At 36.4% G+C, this 23,668-nt stretch overlaps 1 protein-coding gene across 3 annotated transcripts; it reads right to left on the bottom strand.

Annotated features, from left to right (window-relative positions):
- Positions 1–80: 80 nt before the first annotated feature.
- On the bottom strand, positions 81–21,642 carry col17a1a (collagen, type XVII, alpha 1a). Of its 3 annotated transcripts, none has more exons than XM_079864167.1 (52): positions 20,987–21,642; positions 18,148–18,221; positions 16,067–16,123; positions 15,785–15,943; positions 15,072–15,539; positions 14,890–14,937; positions 14,457–14,498; positions 14,266–14,313; positions 13,914–14,048; positions 13,729–13,824; positions 13,539–13,589; positions 13,350–13,421; positions 13,190–13,249; positions 12,938–13,102; positions 12,121–12,189; positions 11,994–12,032; positions 11,778–11,909; positions 11,432–11,698; positions 11,273–11,323; positions 11,153–11,179; positions 10,337–10,363; positions 9,976–10,038; positions 9,738–9,842; positions 9,591–9,653; positions 9,359–9,448; positions 9,242–9,277; positions 9,109–9,144; positions 8,954–9,016; positions 8,255–8,290; positions 7,862–7,933; positions 7,718–7,744; positions 7,539–7,574; positions 7,378–7,413; positions 7,186–7,269; positions 7,039–7,074; positions 6,895–6,960; positions 6,743–6,817; positions 6,601–6,663; positions 6,288–6,347; positions 6,176–6,202; positions 6,044–6,076; positions 5,836–5,952; positions 5,502–5,549; positions 5,266–5,391; positions 4,619–4,732; positions 4,029–4,148; positions 2,742–2,882; positions 2,588–2,656; positions 2,167–2,280; positions 1,986–2,072; positions 585–674; positions 81–493 (listed from the first exon to the last, which is right to left on the bottom strand). In XM_079864167.1, exons 2-52 carry the CDS (start codon positions 18,206–18,208, stop codon positions 441–443), a joined length of 4,260 nt encoding a protein of 1,419 aa, XP_079720293.1. In that variant the 5' UTR covers positions 18,209–18,221; positions 20,987–21,642; the 3' UTR covers positions 81–440. The 3 variants fall into 3 exon arrangements, with proteins under 3 accessions (XP_079720293.1, XP_079720292.1, XP_079720291.1); XM_079864166.1 differs by lacking the exon at positions 20,987–21,642 and adding an exon at positions 18,794–18,892; XM_079864165.1 differs by having other exon boundaries at positions 88–493; positions 585–683.
- Between the last annotated feature and the right edge of the window lie 2,026 nt (positions 21,643–23,668).

The following is a 23,668-nucleotide window of genomic DNA, read 5'->3' as shown; positions in this document are numbered from 1 at the left end:
GTCAACAGCTTTGGAAAATTTGATGTTTCAAAATGACTTGCCTTGAAGGGACTTTGATATGAAGCCTTCAGAATCAGAAGTCTGTTTAAAAACAAAAAAAAATCTTTATTTCTCAATCTCAAAGTCAAGCCACATTTGATGCTATTGAAAGTCTGTAATAATGAAAGCGTTTTAGCACATCAAATAACAAAAAGCTCATTTTAAACATCCATATCCCCAGATTATGTTAAATCCCATTTTGCAGTCATGCACTCACATATTTATGACGAGGAAAAAAATACAATGTAATGTAATTGTAATTCTTGTAAATTTAGTGTGAATATGTTTATATGTTGGTAACAAATCATTGTAAAAAATAAAATAAAATAGAAAAGTCTAAATTAAAATATGTACATGTCATTTTTAAAGCATTAGCTGCTAAAGGCAAACACACTGTCTGTCTAAATTCCTGTGCTCCTCCTCCTCCTCCTCCGAGTGACGTATGAAGCCTCACCTGTGGGGAAAAAAGGTTTGTCATGACATTATCATTTTAGGAATATACAGTATCTTATGATCAATTATATATTTTGTAAACTGGCTCATACCCCTGTCTCCTTTCATTCCTGGGATGCCTGAGACGCCTGGGGGGCCTACGGGGCCTGGGGGGCCTACGGGGCCTGCAGGGCCTGGGAGGCCTGGGAGGCCTGGAAAACCCGGATTGTACAATAGTAAAATTACAAGTTGAAACAAATGTTGATAAATGATATTTGAACACTTGTCCATGCAAACAGCAATTTCAATGAATACTCTGGATTAACCCTGTAAAGCCTGACACACTGTATTCAATAATAGTAAAAAAATGGATTTGTTAATTGAACTGAAAAATTGGGAAAAAAAATCTAGAATGCATATGTTTTGTTGAGCATCACATTTGATACTGTACATCAGCACTTTATGGCTCATATAATATGATATAGTGAGAATATGGAGCTTAGAGGAGGAAAAAAACTGAGCAAAAATATGCAATTTGGTGATTTTACTGATATTAATGTGGCCTAAAAGATAGCTTGTTTAGTAAATCAACAAGATCTTTATGAAAGTATAGCAGACGACTTGTATCAATATCAGCTATCACTTTATCTCTCCCATTAATATGTCTTAAGATATTTAAATGATCTCTGTGGTTTTATTGGGGTGGGGCAAAACATCATGCAATGCAATACAATGATATGATATAATGATGAATCATATTTGATTCTCAGAAAGTGATCAAGCAAACCTAAGTTGCTTCAGTCCAGTAAGTGTTCATCTTGAAACATTACTAACACTATAAAAGTTATTCTTATGTTTATTTAATAAAAATCAGTAAATATTTCACAGCAAAAAGGCATGTGAACCTCGACCTGACGGGGCATTTTAGTATAATTATACTAAAATACCTTTTTACTTGTTAAAAAAGTGTGTAATATCAATCAGATGACAGAAGGCACGTTGTAGGTTATTCGGCAAAGTTTTGTCGATCATTTAGGGTACGTTTATATATACGACAACGATAGAAAAACGGAAACGTGTTTTCTTTGTACAGATAATGTTATCAAAACAATCCCCTAAAACACGGATCCACGAAAAACGACTAACTTTTAGTTGAACACGCTGTTGTGTAAACGTCCCCAGATGCCTTAGAAATTTTCTGAATAAACCAATTTTAATATGTTTTCATTTATTTTATATTTATATTTGAAACCTACCAGATGCAGACATTTTGTTCATTTTGGTTAAAAATACAGAACGTTTGTTTTCTGAAGCTGTAAGCCTAAATCATCATTTTGAGTAACTTTTCACATTTTTCAACTTCTGTTTATGCATTACTGACGTAATTTTTATGGATTTGTTTCTTTGTGAACAGGACTAAGTCAATTCACTTCACAGATACCAAATGAAGGTAACTAGGTTTAATTACTTTGCTGGCCAATTTCATATGTCCGTGTGATAAACAGAACTTGTACCTCTTGCACCTCTCTGTCCCATGGCTCCTGGGAATCCTGGGCGTCCTATGTCCCCTTTCTGCCCCGGTGGTCCAATCATATTGTGTTCTGTAGAAATTATGCATTTGTAATTATATTTATATTTATAAATTATTCATATTAAATGCATACAAACTGTTCTTTTGAACAAGTTCCTTCTTGCCTCTAATATAGTCCAGTATTTCAGTCATGTTGGTCAGTTGTATGCTGACTCCTGGTGGTCCTTGAGGCCCTGTTTCTCCAGGTTGTCCACGTTGGCCCTCTAACAGGTTATTAGCTGTGGAAAAATGCAAACACATGAAACTCAATAATTCCTACAATAAATCTATAAAGGTACTAACAATATCTTGTTAACATTTACCTTTATGCATTTAGCAGACGCTTTTATACAAAGCGACTTACAAAAGAGAAACAAAATCAATTTGTTAAAAAGCCAACAATATTCATAGTATACAATGCAACATTTATTAAACTACTATTAGGAAGCAAGCTAGAGAAGAGAAGAAATGCAGAGACGATGTTTTTTTTTTGATATGCGTATGTGTGTAAGTGCATTTTAGGTCGTCACATGTAGCGTCACTTACACGTAATGTAATCTGCAACCTTTTTAGCGATGGCTGGATAATCCAAATTATCATTTACAATTGGATGCCCTGCAGAAGTAAACAAACTGCCATTAAACTGCTAAAAAAAAAAAAGACTTAAATACGAAATAGAGTTAATAAACACTGTTCTTACTCTTGATGTACTCCTGAGGCTCTGCACGGATTGGCTGTTGGTTTTCATTCACCGCGTAAGACACTATTCCTCCAGAGCTTCCTGGTGGTCCTTGAGGTCCTGGGGGGCCCGGGGGTCCTGGCAGACCTCTGAAACCAGCATCTGCAAATGTGATATAACATCATTTTAATACTTGCAGCTATATAAAAATAACCTTGATAATATTTCAAAGTGTGCAGGTGTTGTCGCCAACTCTGTCGCCATCTATGATCGCAAGTTCTGTCCTTACAAATAGAGTTCTAGGGAACTTGCGACCATAGCTGGCTGACGATGCTTATGGGAAACGCACCCCAGAATAGTAGTTGACAGATATTTTCAATGGCCAATCCCTAACTATTACGTTTGGTCCACCACATCCTGAAATGGTTAGTTTTCAAACAATCCAAAGCTTTAATCTGAACAGTTTCATAAACACTACCATTCAAAAGTTTGTGGTCTTTTTCAATTATTAATACAGTGTGTGCAATACATTGATCAAAAGAGACAGTAAAGACATTTCAATTGTTACAAAAAATCAATTTCAAATAAATGCTGTGCTTGAACTTTTTTTTAATCATGGTTTCAACAAAAATATTAAGCAGCACAACTGCTTTCAACATTGATATGTAATCTCGTTCCGTTTTGGTTTAGTTTTCAATCTGTGTCCTGTTCTGCTTTGCCTGAGTTCTGTTTGCTAGTGAGTTTCTATGGTTTCTGATTGGATTACGTTTTCACCTGTACGTTTCATTTTGTCAACTCTGTGTATTTAAGCCCTTAGTTTCCTCTGTTAATTTCCAGGCTTGTTTATGTTGGAAGTGGTTTTGTGCGTTTGATTCCTGTATTCTCCTGCATATTTTCCAAGTAAAGACTTTTGTTATTATATTTCCTGTGCCATGCGATTATTACAGCCACCAGCATCACGTAACATGATAATCAGAAATGTTTGTTGAGCAGCAAGTCATCATATTAGAATGACTTCAGAAGGATCATGTGACACTGAAGACTGGAGTAATGATGCTGAAAATTCAGCTTTGATCACAGGAAAAAAATATAATTTTGAAGAAAAGAGAAAAATTGTAATAATGTGTCACAATATTATCGAACAAATGCAGCTTTGGTGAGCATAAGAGACTTCTTTCAAAAACATTTAGAAAATCTTTTAAACTTTTGAATGGTAGTATATATTACAGGTAACTCTGAAAATGATCTAGGGCTAGGCCCTATGACACAGGTGCGGATGATCCAGGATGTCCAGCATATCTTTCCTACCGTTGATCAGATTCAGCACTCGTCCAGCAACTTCCTGAGTGTTAAAGCCATATCCACCTGGCACACCTGGGGGTCCTGGGGGCCCTGGAGGACCAATCAGGTACTGTCTCACCTCATCTCCTATATATGCACCAAAGAATGTGTGGATCCATCAAAATGTGTCATAAAGCACATTAGTTTTGAGTTACATGTTTATTGAAAACAAAAAGCAAAGTAGAAAACAGAAAGGTTACGCTTTATTTCGATGGTCCACTTTAGACATTCTACTAGTACTAACTATAAGTAACTGCAACTTCATGTCAACTACAAGTCATTAGAATATTAGGAGACTATTAGGTTAGGTGTTAGGGTCCGAGTAAGTTCATTTGTAGCTGCTAAGTTGCTTATATTCAGTAGAATGTCTGTTGGGGAACATCAAAATACAGTGTTAGCAGATATTAGCATTAGACAGTCTACTAATACTTAATGACTCCTAGTTGACATATAGTTGTAAAGTTACTTAAAATATCTTAAGTGGACCATCGAAAATAAAGTGTTACCGATGCCTGTAAAAGTTGTGTCGCCTGTGTCGTTGAACATTTCACACTTACTTTGAAGGTAATCAATCACACGGTTAGCTAGCGTATCATCAGAGGCTGATCCGGAAGGTCCTGGTGGTCCAGGTGGGCCTGGAGGTCCAGCCAGGTATTCTCTGATGGGTTCACCTACAAAAGACACATTAAATATTACTGTCATGGAGCTTATTTGCCCATTTATCTCTATAATTAGTTAAATGTGTAATTTGTAGTGGCTTCAAACCATACTGGGACTTCTAAAGATGCTTTTCCACCCAAAAGTTGCCCTCACAAAGCTAGCATGTTAGTAGCTGCTATACAGTAGTTAAAGGGATAGTTCAACCAAAAATTAAAATTCAGTCATCATTTACTCACCCTCATTTCATTCCAAACCTATATCACTTTCTTTCTTCTGTGGGACACAGAAGAAGATATTTTAAATTCAATGGAAGTAAATGGGAACCGAAACTCTTTGGACACCAACATTCTTCAAAATATCTTCTGTGTTTCGCAGAAGAAAGAAAATCATTCAGGTTTGGAACAACATGTCATTCCAAACCTGTCCATGTCTTTCTTTCTAAATTATGACAATTTTGGGGTGAACAATCCCTTTAAGGTGTTCAGGGTAGTTTTAAGGGAGTTGCTAGGTTGCATTAAAGTTTTTCATGTCTTTTTAAACATACTTCTGAGGTAGTCTGAAATCTGCTGAGCAACATCTGGTGAGCCACCACTAGGGGAACCAGGAGGTCCAGGAGGCCCTGGAGGTCCAGGTGAACCTGGTGGTCCTGGAGCGCTTCTGGATCCTCCACCTTATAAAAACAATCACATGAAACTCTCTTTCTTTTACTAACAAAATGGTATGTGGTTTAAAACGTTTCATGTCAAAGCAAATATTAGAGCAATACACCAATTTGCCTACCATAGGAATAACCTGGAATGCCAGGGGCCCCTGGGACTCCAGCATCACCTATATTTAAAGAAAAAAAGAAAAAATGTTGGTGCACAGATGTAGAAAAACTAACCATATTTACTTCCATTGTAATGGTTTTACTGTAACTGGAAGCTTTTCACATAGATATATGAAGTGAAGGCCAAATATGACAACCCATACTTAAAATGTGTCCTCTGCATTTAACCCATCCAGTCTGGCTCTCTAACCATTAAGCCACAACTGCCCTGTGTGTGTGTGTGTGTGTGTGTGTACTGTTTTATGTAAAAACTGTCTAACATAGATATATTTTGTTTCATTGTACCTTTTGGACCTTCAAGCCCCATTGCACCCATTGGTCCTTGAGGTCCCTGTGGTCCTTGTGGACCCTCTATACCTTGTTCTCCACGTGGTCCTGGTGACCCTGGCGGTCCGGGAAAACCTGGATTCGGGGTAAAATAAAGTGAACTATTCAGCTACTGTAGAATGTAGAAACGTGTATGTTCTTTATTATACAAATCTGAATCACTAACCGATTCCAGGTTCTCCAGGTAATCCAGGTTGGCCTTTAGAAAGAAAAAAATGAGATGAAACAGAAGTATGCATGTCATCCACAAACGTCAGAATGTCATAATTATATGTGTGATGGAATGTGTCGACCTTACCAGGGAATCCTTGAGGGCCAATATCACCTGAACAAAAAACAAACATTAAAATTCATAGGTTCGTAAGGAAAACCCATTGTTGTATATTGTCTCTATTGTATATTTAATCTACCTTGTGATCCCTTTGGTCCAATAGGTCCAGGAGGCCCAGGCGGTCCAGCAAAGAAGGTTTCTGAATGACCACAAAAACCACAATCAGATCATTTTAAAAACATAATTTAATAGGTCTCATTCACTAATAATCCTAATAATTTTGTGGATTTATTTACTGTATATACGCACGAGAACTTCTCTCATTTCAACACGCACACATATAAGTGCATGTACGCGCATGTGCATGTAAATTTGCATGTACGCGCTGTTAGTGAATGAGACACAAAGTCTCAAAGAACCAAGTGTAAATTAACTCTAAAGCATTAGCGTACCTGAAGTGGGTACAAAGCTTCCTGGTTCACCTTTTTCACCGGGAGGACCAGGTTGACCAACACCTGTGGAAAAACAAAATGAAACATTTATATAGCAACACAACAGAAATGTAAAAAAAAAACTGAATTAGGGACTATGTACCTGGTTTCCCATCGTCACCAGGAGGTCCAGGTGGTCCCGGTGGGCCAGGAGGACCACGTTCAGCAGCAGCTTCCTCTGTTCAATTTAGATTAAGAGCAAATGAATGATGTGAAAGCACTTACAATGTACATTTTCAAAGTGAGCACACTTACTCCCTGTTTTCTCAGAGACTCCAGGCTTCCCATCATCTCCTTTGTCTCCTTTATCTCCCTTTGGACCTGTAGAGATTCAAATGTCAGTTAAAAAATAATACAACATACAAATATAACCCTTTTATAGAAAAAAAGTCATCTTACCAGGTGAACCAGGAAGACCAGCAGGACCAATAGGACCTTAGATTAAAAAAAACCCTCAATATTAGCACGAATATACCGCTGTTTAACTGATTCTTTTAATTTCATATTAAATGCATCTGAGATGATCCGTAATGAACTTCATGATACCTGATAGTCCAGGTGGTCCAGCAGGACCTGCAGTTCCAGGAGGTCCAGGTGGTCCAGGTATACCCACAGTGTTAGTATTAGCGCCTACGAGGAGTGACCAGATGATGTCACCATCAAATGAGCCAGATTAATAGACCAGAATAGATTAACTAAGTAAGCACCACTAACTAATTTTCATTTGTGTTCCCTTACCTGCAGAAATGACTCTTCCGGGCTCACCGGGGTCACCTAAAGAGAGAAGTTTTACACCGTAAGATGTGGTAAGAGTATTTCTGTGTATATATATATATATATATATACACTGTATTAGGGCCATTAGAATTGAATTAAAAACATCTCACAAGAAAAATTACCTTTGGACCCTGGCTGGCCTGGGGTACCTGGCAAACCTTTAGTTAAATAGGGTAAAAATAAATATCATTAAGAAACAGAAGTCTGTTTTGTGTCTGCAATTACTGTAGACCGTTTCTTCAGAAATACTAATTGATCTGTTGTGTTTAATATATTCAGCGCAGAAGAAGTGAAATCAAACCTGGTGGTCCTTGAAGTCCTGGTGTACCTGTGCAGGAAACCAGAAAAACGTCTCCTTTACATGGTTTGCATTATTTAAGTGTGTTAAAAAAGCATGAAAAGCATTATCTATTCAGCCGTGGTGTGATTTTCTCTTCATTTATACCTGGTATTCCTGCGTCTCCAGGAGGCCCCTGTGGTCCCCGAGCTCCAGGCAACCCAATCGGACCTTGGTCCCCTTGAATTTAAAAGAAAGAGACATTTAAAAAAAAAAGGTTACACTTTATTTTAAGGTGTCAATGTTACAGTGTAATTATATATTTAAGTACTAAGTAAATTAAGCAACTACATGTACTTACTATAGGGTTAGGGTAGGATTAGGATTTTGTTGAGGGTTAGTTGCATGTAATTATGCATAATTTACTGTTATTACTATGGTAAGTACACGTAACATATGTAACAAGGACACTGTAAAATAAAATGTTACCAAAAAAGAAATGCATGCTTGTATTTTGTAGACACAGGCTAATGTTTTACCAAAGCTTAGTTTCAAAATTACCTCGAATTCCTTTAACACCATCTGGCCCAGGAGCACCTGTGGAAAATGAAATATGATATATGATATGATATAAAATATATGACTTGATATGATACATCACATACTGTACAGTCATTTTCAATCCAGATGTTCTTGTACACCACCATCCAAAAGTTTAGGGTCAGTAAGATTTTTCAGTGTTTTTGAAAGAAGTCTCTTCTGCTCATTAAGGACGCATTTATTTGATCAAAAAGTACAGTAAAATACTGTGAAATATGTTTACAATTTAAAATAACTGATTTCTATTTTAATATATTTTAAAATGTAATTTATTCCTGTGATGCAAATTGAATTTTCTTCAGTGTCACATGATCCTTCAGAAATCATTCTAATATGATGATTTGCTGCTCAAGAAACATTTCTGATTATTGTCAATGTAGAAAACAGTAGAACGTATATTTGAAATATAATTTTTTTATAATTAGAAAAAATATATATTTTTTATAATTTGTATATAATAAATGTCTTTACTGTCACTTTTGATCAACTGAATGAATCCTTGCTGAATACAAGTATTAATTTCTTTTGAAAAAATTACTGACTTTTGAACAGTAGTGTATATTTATTTATTACAGAATAGAATAAATCTTAATTGCATATGTTCTACATGTGATACAGGTTTTCTTGTCCTCAAGTTTCTCTTTCTGTGATGAGACCCACCTGCTGATCCTTTAAGACCTTTCTCGCCAGGAGGTCCTGCTGGTCCGACCAGACCTGGCTCACCTGTCAAAAATATCATCATATTTTTTGAGATACTAATAATAACAAATGCTATATATATATATAGTTGTATGTTATAAGATACTGTAACTTACCAGTGGTACCACGTGGCCCTCTCTCGCCTTGATCACCTAATTAAGTAATAGAAAAATAATCAGCATTAAAACTTAATAAGTATATTAAAAACTGCTTTACTATTTGCAATATGTATCTCTGGCTTCTACCAACCTTTGACCCCAGATGGCCCAGCAGGTCCTTTATCACCTAAAAATATAAAAGATGATGAAAACAAATTGATCACATGAAATTCTTGAATGGGAAACTGTTAAGAGAAGGTAGATTTACCCTTGGGTCCAGGATCACCAGAATCTCCACGGAAGCCTTGGGGTCCGGGAGCTCCTGTCAGACCTGGGATGCCCTGAGCGCCTGCATCACCTGCAGTGACAAAACAAGTTTTTCCCCTCAACATGTAGGTCCATCTTTACTAGCAAAGGCAGGATAAATATGAAGGAATAATTTGTCTGCCGGCTGAACCGGAATCATTTGTACTGGACTGCCATTGTACAGATGGGCTTACCTTTGGGTCCCATGGGACCTCCTGGTCCTGCTAGCCCAGGTGCACCAACATCGCCAGAAGAGCCTGAGGAGCAAATGCCAAACAATTATCAAATCATTTTTTTAATTGCTTATAATATAACAGTAGCAATAATGTCAGTGGTATCACCTTTCTCTCCTTTCTCTCCAATTCCTGGAGGTCCCGGTTCTCCTCTGGGACCCGCTGGCCCTTCCCGCCCCCTCGGCCCTGGTAATCCATCAGTTCCTGATTCACCTATAAACAGCACAAAGAGATGTTTTAGGTCCGAATCACCTTTGTCACATGTGAGGATCACAAAATCAGTCTTAAGTTGTAATGGCAATGATTGACTGGTAGAAGAATTAGTGTCTCTGGCTCTGCATCATACCTGAACTTCCTTTGGGCCCTCGAGGACCTTCCTGTCCGGGGTGACCAATGAGACCAGGAGGACCTGAAACGGCACCATTCATTAATTCAGTTTATTTATTTAGGCTCTTCTGGTTAGTACTTATCAAATCAATATTTCAAAATTCATTTATTTAATACGTGTAAAATGTGCGATACTGATCCACGATCAGCCAGTCAGTTTCTTAGTTTTTTTGTTTGTTTGTTTTTCTAGTAGAAATGTTGTTTCCTAAAGTGTATCATATATCATAGTTGTAGACTTTAATGTTTTTTATTCTTCATTTCACTAAGTTAAAGTGCAAAGGATGTGACGTTTGTCATAAAAAAATAAAAAACTACATTACCTGGAATTCCGGGAAATCCTGTTTCACCTGTAAAATGATTTGATATCATTTTGATATTTTCATAATATTAAGTGATATAACTGTAATTTATGTGTGTGATATTATGTGACACTGTTGTGATAATGTGTGACATTATTGTGATATAATTGTGATACTGTTGTGATGTGACATTGTGATATGATGTGATATAACTGTTTTAATAATCTTGTTAAATTTGTAATATGTGATATAATTGTGATACGTTTGTGATATTATATAAAACCTGAGATGATGAGTGACATTTAGATACATTTTTGATGTGATATATTTGTGATATGTGATATTGTTGTGATAACATGGTGACATACTTATGATTGTACATGATAATGTGTCATTATTGTGATATATCTGTGATATATCTGTGATACATTTAAGATGTTATGTGATACTGTTGTGATGTGACATTGTAATATATAATTGTGATATTTACATATTTATGATATTTTTTGTGATACTGTTTTGATAATCTTGCAATAATTGTGATACATTTGTCATGTTATGTGAAACTGTTGTGATAAAGTGTGACATTGTAAATATTTAGATACATTTCTGATGTTCTGATATGATATATTTGTGATATTATGTTATATATTTGTGATTTTATGTGATAATGTGTGGCATTATTGTGATATGTCTGTGCTATATTTGTGCTATATCTGTGATACATTTATGATATTATTGTGATATACATGTGACAGTGTGCATGTGCAATTATGAAACTGTACTTCAGAATGTCACAATGACAGTTTGGTGTGTTTTTTGTTTTGTTTTGAATACCTTTAACTCCAGGAGGTCCTTGGTCTCCTAGAATTAAATGTACATTAAATGTACGTATTAGTAAATCTGCATTCACACTTTTCACTGTATACTATCTATGTATTAATCCGTAAATATTACCTTTAGGGCCAGTTTCTCCTCTCTCACCCCTAAGTGAAGTTGCCAGTGAAGCTATAATGAAATCATTAAAAAAATTAATAGCAAACTAATGAATGATTAATGTGACCTGATTGAATGTATGTCTTCTGTATATGATCAGAGTGGATGTATGGTAAACACCTCTAACGGTGTCTGACTGCAGTTCAGATCTGAGGATCTGTTGAATGGTCCTCTGCAGGACCTCAGGGTCTTGTGCGGCAGGTGCTGAACCCAGGTTTATGGTGTTATCGGCACGGACGCCGGAGATGCGCTCGACGTATGAAGATTCCAGTGGATCCACGATGTTGACAGCCGAGGAGGAGGACAAACGACTGGTTCGAGCAGAGGCCACGCTTCCTCCGCCATCAATAGCGTCCACGCGAGCCTTCAGCTTCCTGACCTCCTCACCTACACAGAGAGGAACATTCATGATGAAGGAAACTGTACAAGCACAAGCTAAATCAGTTGGTCTAGAGATATAATGTACCCAGTGCGATGAGACCACAGAGGAGTCCCAGCAGAAGGAGAAGACCAATAATCAACGCCAGAAGCCACTTCCACCACGAGCAGCAGGAACAGAATCCGAGTCCTGTGTCATCCGACTCATCCTTACGGATCTCTGTCGTGACATTAGAATATGAGTCTATGAACAAAACCAGATCCATAATGTCTGCTTATTCATTACTGAATGTAAGACAAATACCTGCATAGGTTGCCTTGTCTTTTGTTGAGGCTTTGTAAGCTGGAAGCACATAAATGTTGGTTTTATTAGATGTAATTTAAGTGAGGATTAATTTATAAATTAAATAATATCCAGTAAGTGAATGTACCAGTGGTGGCTTCCATGGTGCTCGAGATCATCTTTTTCTCCCTCTTGAGTGAATCTTCAGAAAACGTATCTGTAATATAAGAAAAACATTTATTTGTCATTTGTTATAAATTTTCTACTGAAAATAAAATAAAAAAATGTGATTTGCCAATCATAATTATTTCTTTTTTGTTAATTTTAAAAATATACACTGAAAAGTTTGAGTCTGTAAGACAACATTTTTGAAGGAAATCTCTTATGCTCACCAAGGCTGCATTTATTTAATCAAAAATACAGTGATATAGTGAATATAATACTACAAATTGAAAATAACTGTTTTTAATTTGAATATTTTAAAATGTAATTTATTCCTGTGATCAAAGCTGAATTTTCAGCATCATTACTCCAGTCTTCAGTGTCACATGATCCTTCAGAAATCATGATTTAATATGCTGATTTGATGTTCAAGAAACATTTATTTTTATTATCAATGTTGAAAACAGTTGTGCTGCTTAATATTTTTGTGGAAACCGTGAAAAGGATGTTGAATAGAAATGTCAAAAGAACAGAATTAATTTGAAATAAAAAACATTATAAAAAAAACATTATTTTTGTAACATTATAAATGTCTTTACAATCACTTTTATAATAAATGTAATGTGTCCTTCCTGCATAAAAGTATTTCTTTCAAAAATGTTTGAATGGTAGTGTATATTTAACTATTTTACCCGATCCAACTGGAACAATTACACTTTTTACTAATTAAATGACTGATTTAATCTAATTAATAACTATAATTAAGCTGAGTTAAAGTACTTTATCTAGTCTGATCAGTCTACCTGCTCCAGCACTGGTGGTGGAAGTGACGAACTGTTTGCCAGTATTTTTGGACATGATCAGTCTCTCTGTCTCTTTCTTAGCCGCTACATTTTCTTTCCCAATCGCAATAAACTTGCCATCTTTCACAAACACATCATCCGAGGTGATAGGGCTGCTGGGAACAGCTGTAAATGTGATATATAAAAAAAGAATTTTAATTTGGTATTACTGTATTGTTTAAATCTTTAAGTCATTGTTAAAATCATTATTACCAGTAATATTGGTGGAAAATCCAGTGCTGCCAACATTCTTCGGTGACCCATACACTGGAACTACAAACAGGCATAATAAATCTCTTACTGTAGTTATTTTGTATGCATTACGTCAGTGTATAACAGTTAGCAAGGTTCGGTTTACCATGGCCAACGCTACCATGGCCAACACTCATTCCATTAGCCATGAGAGCACCGCCAGATGTTGACAGGTTATTCTGCATCCCATACACTGAGAAGAACAGAAACACAGAGGAAACACACTTCATTTTCATGAGGCTTTTGGGCATTTAACCAGAGCTCAAAATTGGAGTTTGTTTTTAGTGCGTGAATTGATGAATGTAATGACCTGTACTACCAAGGGCAGATGAGCTGAGGGTCAGATTATTCTGCATGCCACCTGAAACAAACAACACAGTGGCAATCTCTCTCTTTCTTCATCCTATTATTTTTTATTTATCTTTTAATTTAACTGATCCTTTCAACTTTGACACACAGAAATACATGCACACAGACACTCTTGTTTCTCTTTGTTTAACCTGTGGGTGATGGTTGTTGCAGTGTGGTGTAACTGAGATTGTTTGGGTTGGTGTAATATCCGCTGAATCCAGCATCCAGGACTGAGCCGTCAAAACCTGAAAGACAAGTATTCGTGTCGAGGGACTGGCTGTGCTGTGTGTGTGTGTATCACTGGAATATCTGTGCGCGTGAGTGTGTGTGTTACCTGACTGGGTGTCGTGGCGCATGTCCACGCTGGCTTTTTTTGGGATAGGCAGAGTGTTGGTGGGAGAGCGAGGTGGACTGATGCTCCCGGAGCGACTTCCCTTCAGTAATCTCTTTACATCATCCAGCTCTGTCCCTAAATACATGAAACTATCATTCATTTTCTGAAACTAAAGGCAACACAAACTATTGAACGTGTGATTATATCCTCATATATAATCAATATATTATTTAAAAGATGAAATAAAAAATATATATTGTACAGTACATATGTGGTGCAACTGAAAACATTTAGCAATTTCAAAGTATTTGCATTGTGAAGCAGATTCTGTGTACACATTAGTAACACTGACATCTAGTGGAGGGTGAAGCACTCTGCAATCTGGCTCTGATCTCACTCTCTGGAAAAGACAACATCACAACAATAATATTAAGATTTAGAAATGAGACTTAAATTAAGAGATAAGTTATGTTTTTTTACATTTGAAGTTCAAGCTTAAGAATGTTGGGAAGTTTGTGAAACTACGCTTTATTTCATAAATACCTCGTGTCTGAGTGCGCCCTCTGGTGGCAACGCTTGACGAAACTGCAAAAAACAACAACAACAACCAAACACTGAAGCTGAATATTGAGAAACCCATCTTTCATGGACACACACACACACACACACACACACACAAAAGGAGCCTATACGCTTGGCGAACGGAGATGGAAGCATGGTCTCAAAAGTACATTTTTACATTTAAGTATACATATCAACATTTTTTTTTTTGCTTGCTTTAAAAAAAATGTCTACAGAAGTAAGAAAACTGCACTCGTAAGGTGATTTCATGGATCTTTTCGATAGCTTTGTTTGGTTAACTGTGCTGATTAATCATGAATTTTTTTCATATTGTATTTTAAATTACAAATTATGTTTTTGTTTTTTTCTCCTGAAATTCACACCAGCCCCAAAACAAAATACTAAATGGACGTACCGTACTCTTTCTTTGTGTATTCAGGGGAGGAATTGCCACTGGAGCCCCCTGAGTAAATATAACATACAGTACATACAATATTTTAATAATATCAACAATTAAACATAGCCTACTGTGTGAGAGTCCTCTCATTTTAAATCAATATATCCCACAAAGGTCAGCGGTCATGGTCTCTAACTTACCCTCATATCCTCCAGTGTAAAGGTGCAAACTGGTCTTCCTCTCAGTAGGAACTGTGCTGTAACTCAAACCTTTCCTTGTTCCACTAGGGGACGAGGAGCTGAACTTGGAGACAGTCATGGAGCTGGAAGCTCCTCCGGCAGACATGACCGCAGAGGAGCCAGCACCACCTCCTCCACCTCTGGATATGTTCATACTACCTCCAGAACCGCCTGAAGAACCAGACACAAACTCGGAGGACGAGATGGACCCGAATCCAGAAGAAAGATCTCCACCTGTTGCTGAGGAACTGCCGACTGTTGTGATGGAGGTAGAGACGCCGCTGGAGCTTTTAACCACAGAACTAGAGCTTTTAACCATTGAGCTACTAATTGGACCGGTTACACTGATTTCACGAGATAATCCGTCAAATCCACCAATCACAGATCCAGCTCCTGAACTGCTACTGGCTGAACTTCCAGATGAAGAGGCTGGAGAGAAGAAAGAACAACTTAATAAATACTACAGATATTTAATATATATGAGGAGAAACCAAATAATGGAGAATATTGTGGCTGATAACCAGAACCTTTATGTCAGTTCCAAAATATTTCAGAAGCCTTGGGAATGAATATTTAAAAAGTTTCTTTCATGAATTTTGAGTAAATATTGCTTGAACCAATTTCCTCTCCATTTCCAGCATAGATGGTTGAAACTGGATGATTTCTGGACTCACAGGATATGACATAACTTCTGGACGCGCCCCCTTCAGCACTGGTCTGGGTGATGATCTTCTTCTCCAGCAGAACCGCTCCTCCTGAAGCTCCTCCAGAGCCGGAGCTGTTCACGATGGAGGTCACTACCTGTTGGCTGCTCAGGGAGCTGCTGTTTCCCTCTAGTGGGAAAGACACCAAATAACACTCAGCAGGGAAGGAGACTGAACTGTTCTACAATAAAGAGAATGGCACAGTCAATGGTTTTTAATATAATGTCATTTTAAATAGCAGTTTAAACATACTTGGGGGTAGAGATGTCAGTCTTGTGGTCGTCACAGTTTCAGTATGTTTCTGGATTTCTGTAATTTTTAACGTCATTCAAATTAAGGGACAAATGAATTGAAATTATAGTAGGCTACATCATATTTCCAGTTTTACTACAGTTGTGCCAAATTACTAGCCTGGAAATCCAGACCAAAATCCGAAAGATTAGGGTCTGGCATTGAGTAATGAAAATCTCACTGCATTTGAAATCTCACTGCACGCAATTGGATAACACTACGACCAATCACAACAATACACGGGGTGACATATGTGGTTCCCAAACCTGTCCTGGAGGCACCCCAACACTGCACGTTTTCGTTGTCTCCCTAATCAAACACACCTGATTCAACTCATCAGCTCATTAACCCAAGTGATAATGAGCTGATGAGTTGAATCAGGTGTGTTTGATTAGGGAGAAAAAGAAAACGTGCAGTGTTGGGGTGCCTCCAGGACAGGTTTGGGAACCACTAGACTCTTGCCGTATCCGGTCGGCAAAACAGCAAAAACATCCTTCTTGCAAAGGAACGATTCAAGCACCGTCTTAGTTCCTCTTTTAGATAAAAAGCCAAGTCTAACTCGTTCATTGTTGCGGCCAATGCCGTTTCAAACAACTGGTGTTCATCCATAGCCATCTTGCAATGTTTACTAATGACTTCGACGTCGTTACTAATGAGGCGCTGTCATCATCTGTTTAGCTCGCCTCTGGCCTGCATATATCAGATACAGCGATGTGATTGGTGCAGCTCGGCTACAAGGGCATAGTTAATGAGCATCATTACTCATTGCCAGAGTGACTTGCGGAGCAAATTCAAATTGTGCTCTCGCGAGAACTCTGGATTTCCAGGGTACCAAATTACTGTTGTAAGAATGCTACATGTAAGAATTTTTGGTTACACTTTATTTTAAGGTGACGTAGTTACATTGTACTTACTCAAATACTACTGAGTAATATTAATTAACTACATGTAGGCTACTTAGAGTTGCGGTTAGGGTTAGGTTTAGGGTTAGTTACTTGTAATTATGCATACTTTACTGTTATTGCTATAGTAAGTACTTGTAGTAAGCTATTATATATATTATTATAATTTTTTGCTTTCTGCTTTCGAATGCGTGCTCGCTTTTTGATTTCACTTTTGAATTTGCTTGCTTTTAAGGGGGAGGGGGGGGGGGCACAGTAACTCTTCTGGGGGGCATGGCCCGCGAATGCCCTCCCCTGGCGCCAGCCTAGACCGGGTAAACCCAGCCCGATCTGCCGGCGATTTGATTTCGCCCTGCAGCTCAGGCTGGAAACCTGTACATTCTTCTATCCTGCTTCCATTACAAATTTGCGGTGACCAATCACAAACTGGCTTATCCACTTGGCGCGCTATTGGTGGATTTAATCCAATCCAATTCCTTTTAACCTCTCGACGATGCTCATGGCTTCTTTAGTTTAACAAACAAATCGCTCGAGTGGGTGTAAATACCACTAACTTTCATGTGTTTTTTGCACAACCTGCAAAAATCGCTCGATGCCATTGCCATATTTTTTACAGTCTATGTGCCATTGCTGCTGCAAACCGCTGATCAATGCTACAAAACCAAAATATGTCACGCGGATCGTTGGTCTGATTGGTTGAAGGACTATCCAATTGCGTACAGCATCATTTGAACTATGCCCGTTGATCACGCCAGTAGAAAATACAGAGCAGACTCCCCAGACTAATGTTCAATCTTAAAAGATTGAGCTTGGTCTGGTGATAGCCAGACTAGCGCAGGCCCTGTTTTGAGATTAAGCACACAGAACATTTTTACATATTCATCTAGCATCGCTCTAAGCATCGTGGATGGATCGTGATCAGGTAAGATGGAAAAAGAACTTCGCCATGATTATATTGGTGCCTTGAATCACGCTCAGTCTCTCGTACATTACGTAGCATGTGTGCGAGCACGAGCAAAAAGTTGCTGGCTGCAGTTCACTTAACGGCCACCGGTGTCGCTAATAATAAGAGTTTCTGCATTCTGCATATAGGCTAGCTCTTGTAATTCAATGAGAGATAAAAGTGTTTTCCACACTTACCTTTTGCAGATCCTCCAGATCCCCCCTCTACTTTAATCTTGGTTGTGGTTAGCTTGTCCATTCCATGTTAACTACTGTAAAGCAAAGTGACTCTTATCAATAAAATAAGATATGTAATTTTCTTTTTTACTTTTTACTTTCTTTTTTTAAATTTGCTTTTCATTTTTTAAGCATGTTGGTGCTATAGATTAGCATTATTAACACAAAATGCTTTTCAAAGAATACAAGCATAAGAAAAAACGAACAACGAAGTAATGATCAACTCATCAAGATTTCAGACATATCCTTAGAAATAGATTTACAGCCCATTAGAGTATCATTTTAGCTTCCAGTAAATATCTTTTATCTTTTTTTAAACCTTTAAACTTCTGGTCTGGCTTTTTACAATATGCAACACTTTCACTTCAGAACCACAAAGAGTTTAATGCCTATTTTCTTTTTTTTCTTTTGTCTAGAAAAAGAACCTAGACAAAAAACAAATATCAACTCAACCCTATACAGCCAAAATGTGTTTTGCTGAACCGAAGGTGCTCTACAAATGCACAAATTGGTATTGAAATAACATATAGTACAAAAGCAAATTTGTGAAACCCCAAAAAAAAAGCATCAGAAAACAGACTTCTGCTTAGAACAAAATGACACTTACCACTTGTTATAATTTACCGTCTCATGTCAAATAGTCTATCTTGTATCAACACACTGATGTTTTTCAGTTCAAGTTCAATCACAGCACCCCTCAGAAAAAGATTTTTCAGCTTGGATTTCAAGCCTTCTTAACACATCTGGAGCCAACAAGTTTAAACCTGAAGTTTTCCTTAAGGCAGTATGTACACCTGACACATCATAGCATACTGTTTGTAGGATTTGAATTCAATTATTTCTGCGTTTTCTGTGAAATTCAACTTCATGATCAGCTGTTTCATTTCTAAAATACATTAGAAGTCTTGGTGATACTTCAAAGTTACAAAGTCAGTCTCCTTAAGAGCTTAGAGCTTTTGGAGCATCCCAATAACTTTTCAATAACAACAACAACAACAACAGAAAAGTTAGTTTTTTGCTAGTAAAGTGAGTTTAAATTGACATTTTTGTACGTTTTTTAAACATAGTATATTAAATAAAAATTAAATAATGCAAAGGATGGATTATAAAAATCATTGATTCAATGAATTAGTAAATAAACAATTACAAAAAATATATTAAATAAATGAATCAATGAGTTTTATAATCCTTATATATATATATATATATATATATATATATATATATATATACTGTAAAAAGTGAATAGTTGGATCAACTTAAAAAAATTACTTCAATTGGTAACACCTAAAGAAATTACGTTTTCTCAACTTAAATTATCAAGTTTTATCGTGAAAAACGTGATAATTTAAGTTGAGAAAACTTAATTTCTTTAGGTGTTACCAATTGAAGTAATTTTTTTAAGTTGATCCAACTATTCACTTTTTACAGTGATATGCTTTATATTATAAGAATATAATGTATATATATATACATTATATTCTTATAATATAAAGCATATAAATAAAATATAAAAAAAGAAATATTTTCGATTGTAATATGGCAATATACCATGGTATTTCACTCATAGGTGAATGTAGACTACATGGCCATGTTAAATGAGACCACACAAACAGCATATTTCAGTTTGTATATAAATAAATGAAATATTATAATTATATAAATAATATAAGTAATAATATAATTTGAAAACCTTTGTAAATAAGTAAATACAATAAGTAAATACAAATGAAATATTTTGAATGTGAAAGACATATTTTCCGGAAGTGAGCATATACCATTCCATCCATTGATATGTTCATCCATCCATCCATGCATTCGTCTATCCCCAATCATCAAGACCTTTATCACCTCCGCTAATGCCATGTTTATCACCACAATGATAATAGTCATCATTACAGCTGCGAAACAGTAATGATTTGCTCTACATCCTGATATTACTTTGGATAATGAGTCATTTATGAATGGCAGTGAAAGACACTCTGAGCTGCGGATATAAATCTGTTATAACCTACAACTAAATTACAGCTACCCATGCTGCATACATAAACTCATGTTAATTAGTGTTTATGTAGGCTATGTGTCTATGCTTGTTCTGTGGTTGCCTGACATTTTTTTCTGTCATGGTTTGATCAAAATTATAGCCTACATCTAAACACAATAAGCTCATGACCACAAATGAATACTTACAAGAGCTTTTTCTTTACAGATAAGATACTATGAGTGTTTAATGATGTAAGCTATACACTCTTAAAAATAACGGTTGTAAAATGGGGTTTCTTACGATGCCATAAAAGAACGATTTTGGGTTCCCGAAAGAAACTTTCGGTGAAAACAAAAGTTCTTAAAGTAAAAAAAATAAAAAAATCTTAGTGTAAAGGGCATTTTAATAATCTAAAGAAAGAACCTTTTGTGAAATGGAAAGATTCCATGGATGCTAAAGGTTCTTCATGAAAACAAAACAAACAGATACAATCTTAGAAATCGATTTTTCTAAAATTATATAATAATTGTATTATATCACTTTGAATATTTCTGTCTTAAGCCTGACAATGTGCCAGAGATTTCACCTCTTCATTGCCAGTGGTTTTCATTAATGATTGAGCAGCTTGGCTGTTCCTAGAACAGCTGCGTAACTCAGAACACCAACCTGACAGACTTTTCCCGTCCGTGAACACATGACCTTAAACTTGAGCTTCAAAACAGTTCAGGTTCAGTTATAAAACTAAACAATGCAGATCTGAAGTCCCTCAGTATAGCATATCAACAACATTTCATTTAAAAGACCGTTAAAACTCACCTTGACTCTCGTTTGGGAGAAATGAGTGCAATGTTCTCGTTGTGCCCGTTCTTCTGTGTAAAGATGTGGTCCAAAAAGCGATTACATTTACGAGCTGGTACGTTCAGATGTGATGAGTAATCCAGGACCCGGCATGCATGTTTTTACCCCTTTACATGCACTGTATCAGTTTTTCTCACCTACAGCCACTTACAGGCAAGTTTTGACAAGACGAGGGGGGCTGTCACTTCATGAGACCCCTGAGGCACTTTTATTTGTGAAAACAGAACAAAATCATTTGAAAAAATCGCCTGGGAGAAAGTTATTTAAGTGAAATTTTGATGGTAAAGTTATGGCTTGAGGATATATCACAACCTGTTCCATATAAGTCTGCCTTCCACTGCATTCCATAGGTAGTTCACTGAATATGAGATGCATAGGCCTACTGTATATTGTCAGGGGTCATGGGAATTGTCCCTTGCAATAGTAAAATCATGAAGTCCCTACAAATTCCTCACTGGGCTTCCAACCGCTTGGCAGTAATGATGTCCATTTGCACTGCATACCATGGTCAATTGTGATGTTGATGCTGGAGAGGATGTTCAGCATTAGATATTGTACTTGTCCCTGGGGGTCTCTCTCTCTCGAACAGGTGTGAAGGAATGCATCAACGCACCTCAGTGATTCACCATGGAGTCATTTTATCAGTCGCTCATATCTGTCATTACATATTTGACATGCTCTGATGATGTGACTGATGGTTGTTGAGTTACAGATTAAATATTCAGATTAAACTGATTTAATTAGTACATCTTAGATTATTATGCATTATAAGAAATGTTACATTGTGTGTTGACCTTAGAATTTATCGATAAGACCAATTAAATCTTCAGTAAAAAAAAAAAAAAAACGTTTCTGTTAAAAATGGTCAAAATTAAACTTTTCCCGAAACACATTGAACTTTTCATATTTCTGTTTTTTTTTTTTTTTTTTCATTTAGTAGATCCTTTAGAGTGAGCAGTTTTCTTATGGATAAACTGCTCACTCTGAAGGATCTACTAAAGGACAAAAAAAAAAAAAAAAAAAACTGTTTCTGGAAAAGTTTAATTTTGACCATTTTTACCAAAGAATAAAAAGAAAAACACTGAGCTTACTCAGGGTCTGTCTTGTAGTATATGAAACTTGTATAATATCTGTCAATATTAATGGACGGTAAGGCATGATCTTTAGACATCATGTAGACATTGACCCTGCATTTAATTGCGTTTCTTTCAGTGAACAGAAATACAAAGTTTATAAATATACTGTGTAATATTTTATAAGAATGTATTCAAAAGTTTTCCATGCCAGTGCTGGATCCACAGTGTTTGAACATGTCTTAGGTATAAATGTCAGTTTTCTTCAATGCCTAGAGGTCTAAGTAAGCAAACTTTATTGGAAGCTTCAATCAAAAATTCTTCAGACAACATTGTAAAAGCACCAGTGTCTTATTAAAGAGCAAAGGAAAGTTATTTTTTTCTTCTTTTGCCTTTGCTTTTCTTCTTCTTCTTCTTAGTGCTTAACATCCATTTGACCTTTATTTTTACCAACTCGTTGTACTGTACTTGATTTATTGTAAAGGAACGACAAGCAAAATTCCCTTAAGCCACAGGGTAGAAAATTTCACAGAAACAGTCAAGTTAAGGCAAAGCACCAACCCTGATGACCAGAGGCCTACACAATTTCACTGAAACTGGACGAAATCAGAGATGAACATAAAACATGAAAGAGTCATCAGACTCATCACACATCTGACTTGTTCAACATGTTAGGGTCTGTGCGATGCCATTTCTAAATGTGACCTGATACTTGAACTTTTCTTGACACTTGAAACTTTTTAACACTTAAAAAACCCAATATAAAAAAATGATGCTTACATAAATAGCAGTATAGTTCCTTGATAACTTAATGTTCGAGCCCACCAGGAAGAAATTATATAAGAAAAGCAGGAAATAAGTAAATAGGAGAAACTATAAAATATACAAAGGAATTATACAGTGTATAATTATACAAATCTTTCAAATTATATATAAAAAAAAAAAAAAATTGGGATTATTATTTAGTAGCACAGAACATAATCAGTGCCAGAGCAGGTGATGTTTATTAGTTCATTCCAACTCTGAGGGTCATAAAACAAACATGCAGAGTGAAGTATGATGTCAATATCACATTGGACTCATCACTTTGGTCATCCCAACACTGCAAACATCATCAAGTGGTTTTGCATGGGCAACCATAACTCAAAATTGCCATATGTAAGTAGTTGTAACACTGATGGTATAAACTTCTATTCTTATACTAAAACTCTAAACATGTTGCATGTAACTGTGGATCTCAGTTGAATGGTCAGTGTTAAGTGTAGTCACACCTGTCGTCACCAGCTGGTTGACAAGAAATGTTTTTGAAGGCTTGCATGTTAGCATTCCAAAGAATACTTTCAAAAATGTTTCTGAGGTTTAGGAGATTATTTTCTTTTCTTTTTTTTTACCTGTCAAAATGCTTTTCAAATAATTCCCTTTCGAGTGAAGACCTTATCATTCCAAACAAGACCGCACCTGTTGTGTTATATCAATCCTGACATCAGATAGACGCTGAAGAGTCATCACTGATGAATCCTTCAACATGTGGTTCCAGGGGAAGATAAAGTTGTGGATTGTTTCTTAA

The sequence above is a fragment of the Squalius cephalus genome, assembly GCF_949319135.1.
Source record: "Squalius cephalus genome assembly, chromosome: 2".
In the NCBI taxonomy this organism is placed as follows: Eukaryota; Metazoa; Chordata; class Actinopteri; order Cypriniformes; family Leuciscidae; genus Squalius; species Squalius cephalus.
This window is presented reverse-complemented; position numbering and strand designations above follow the sequence as displayed.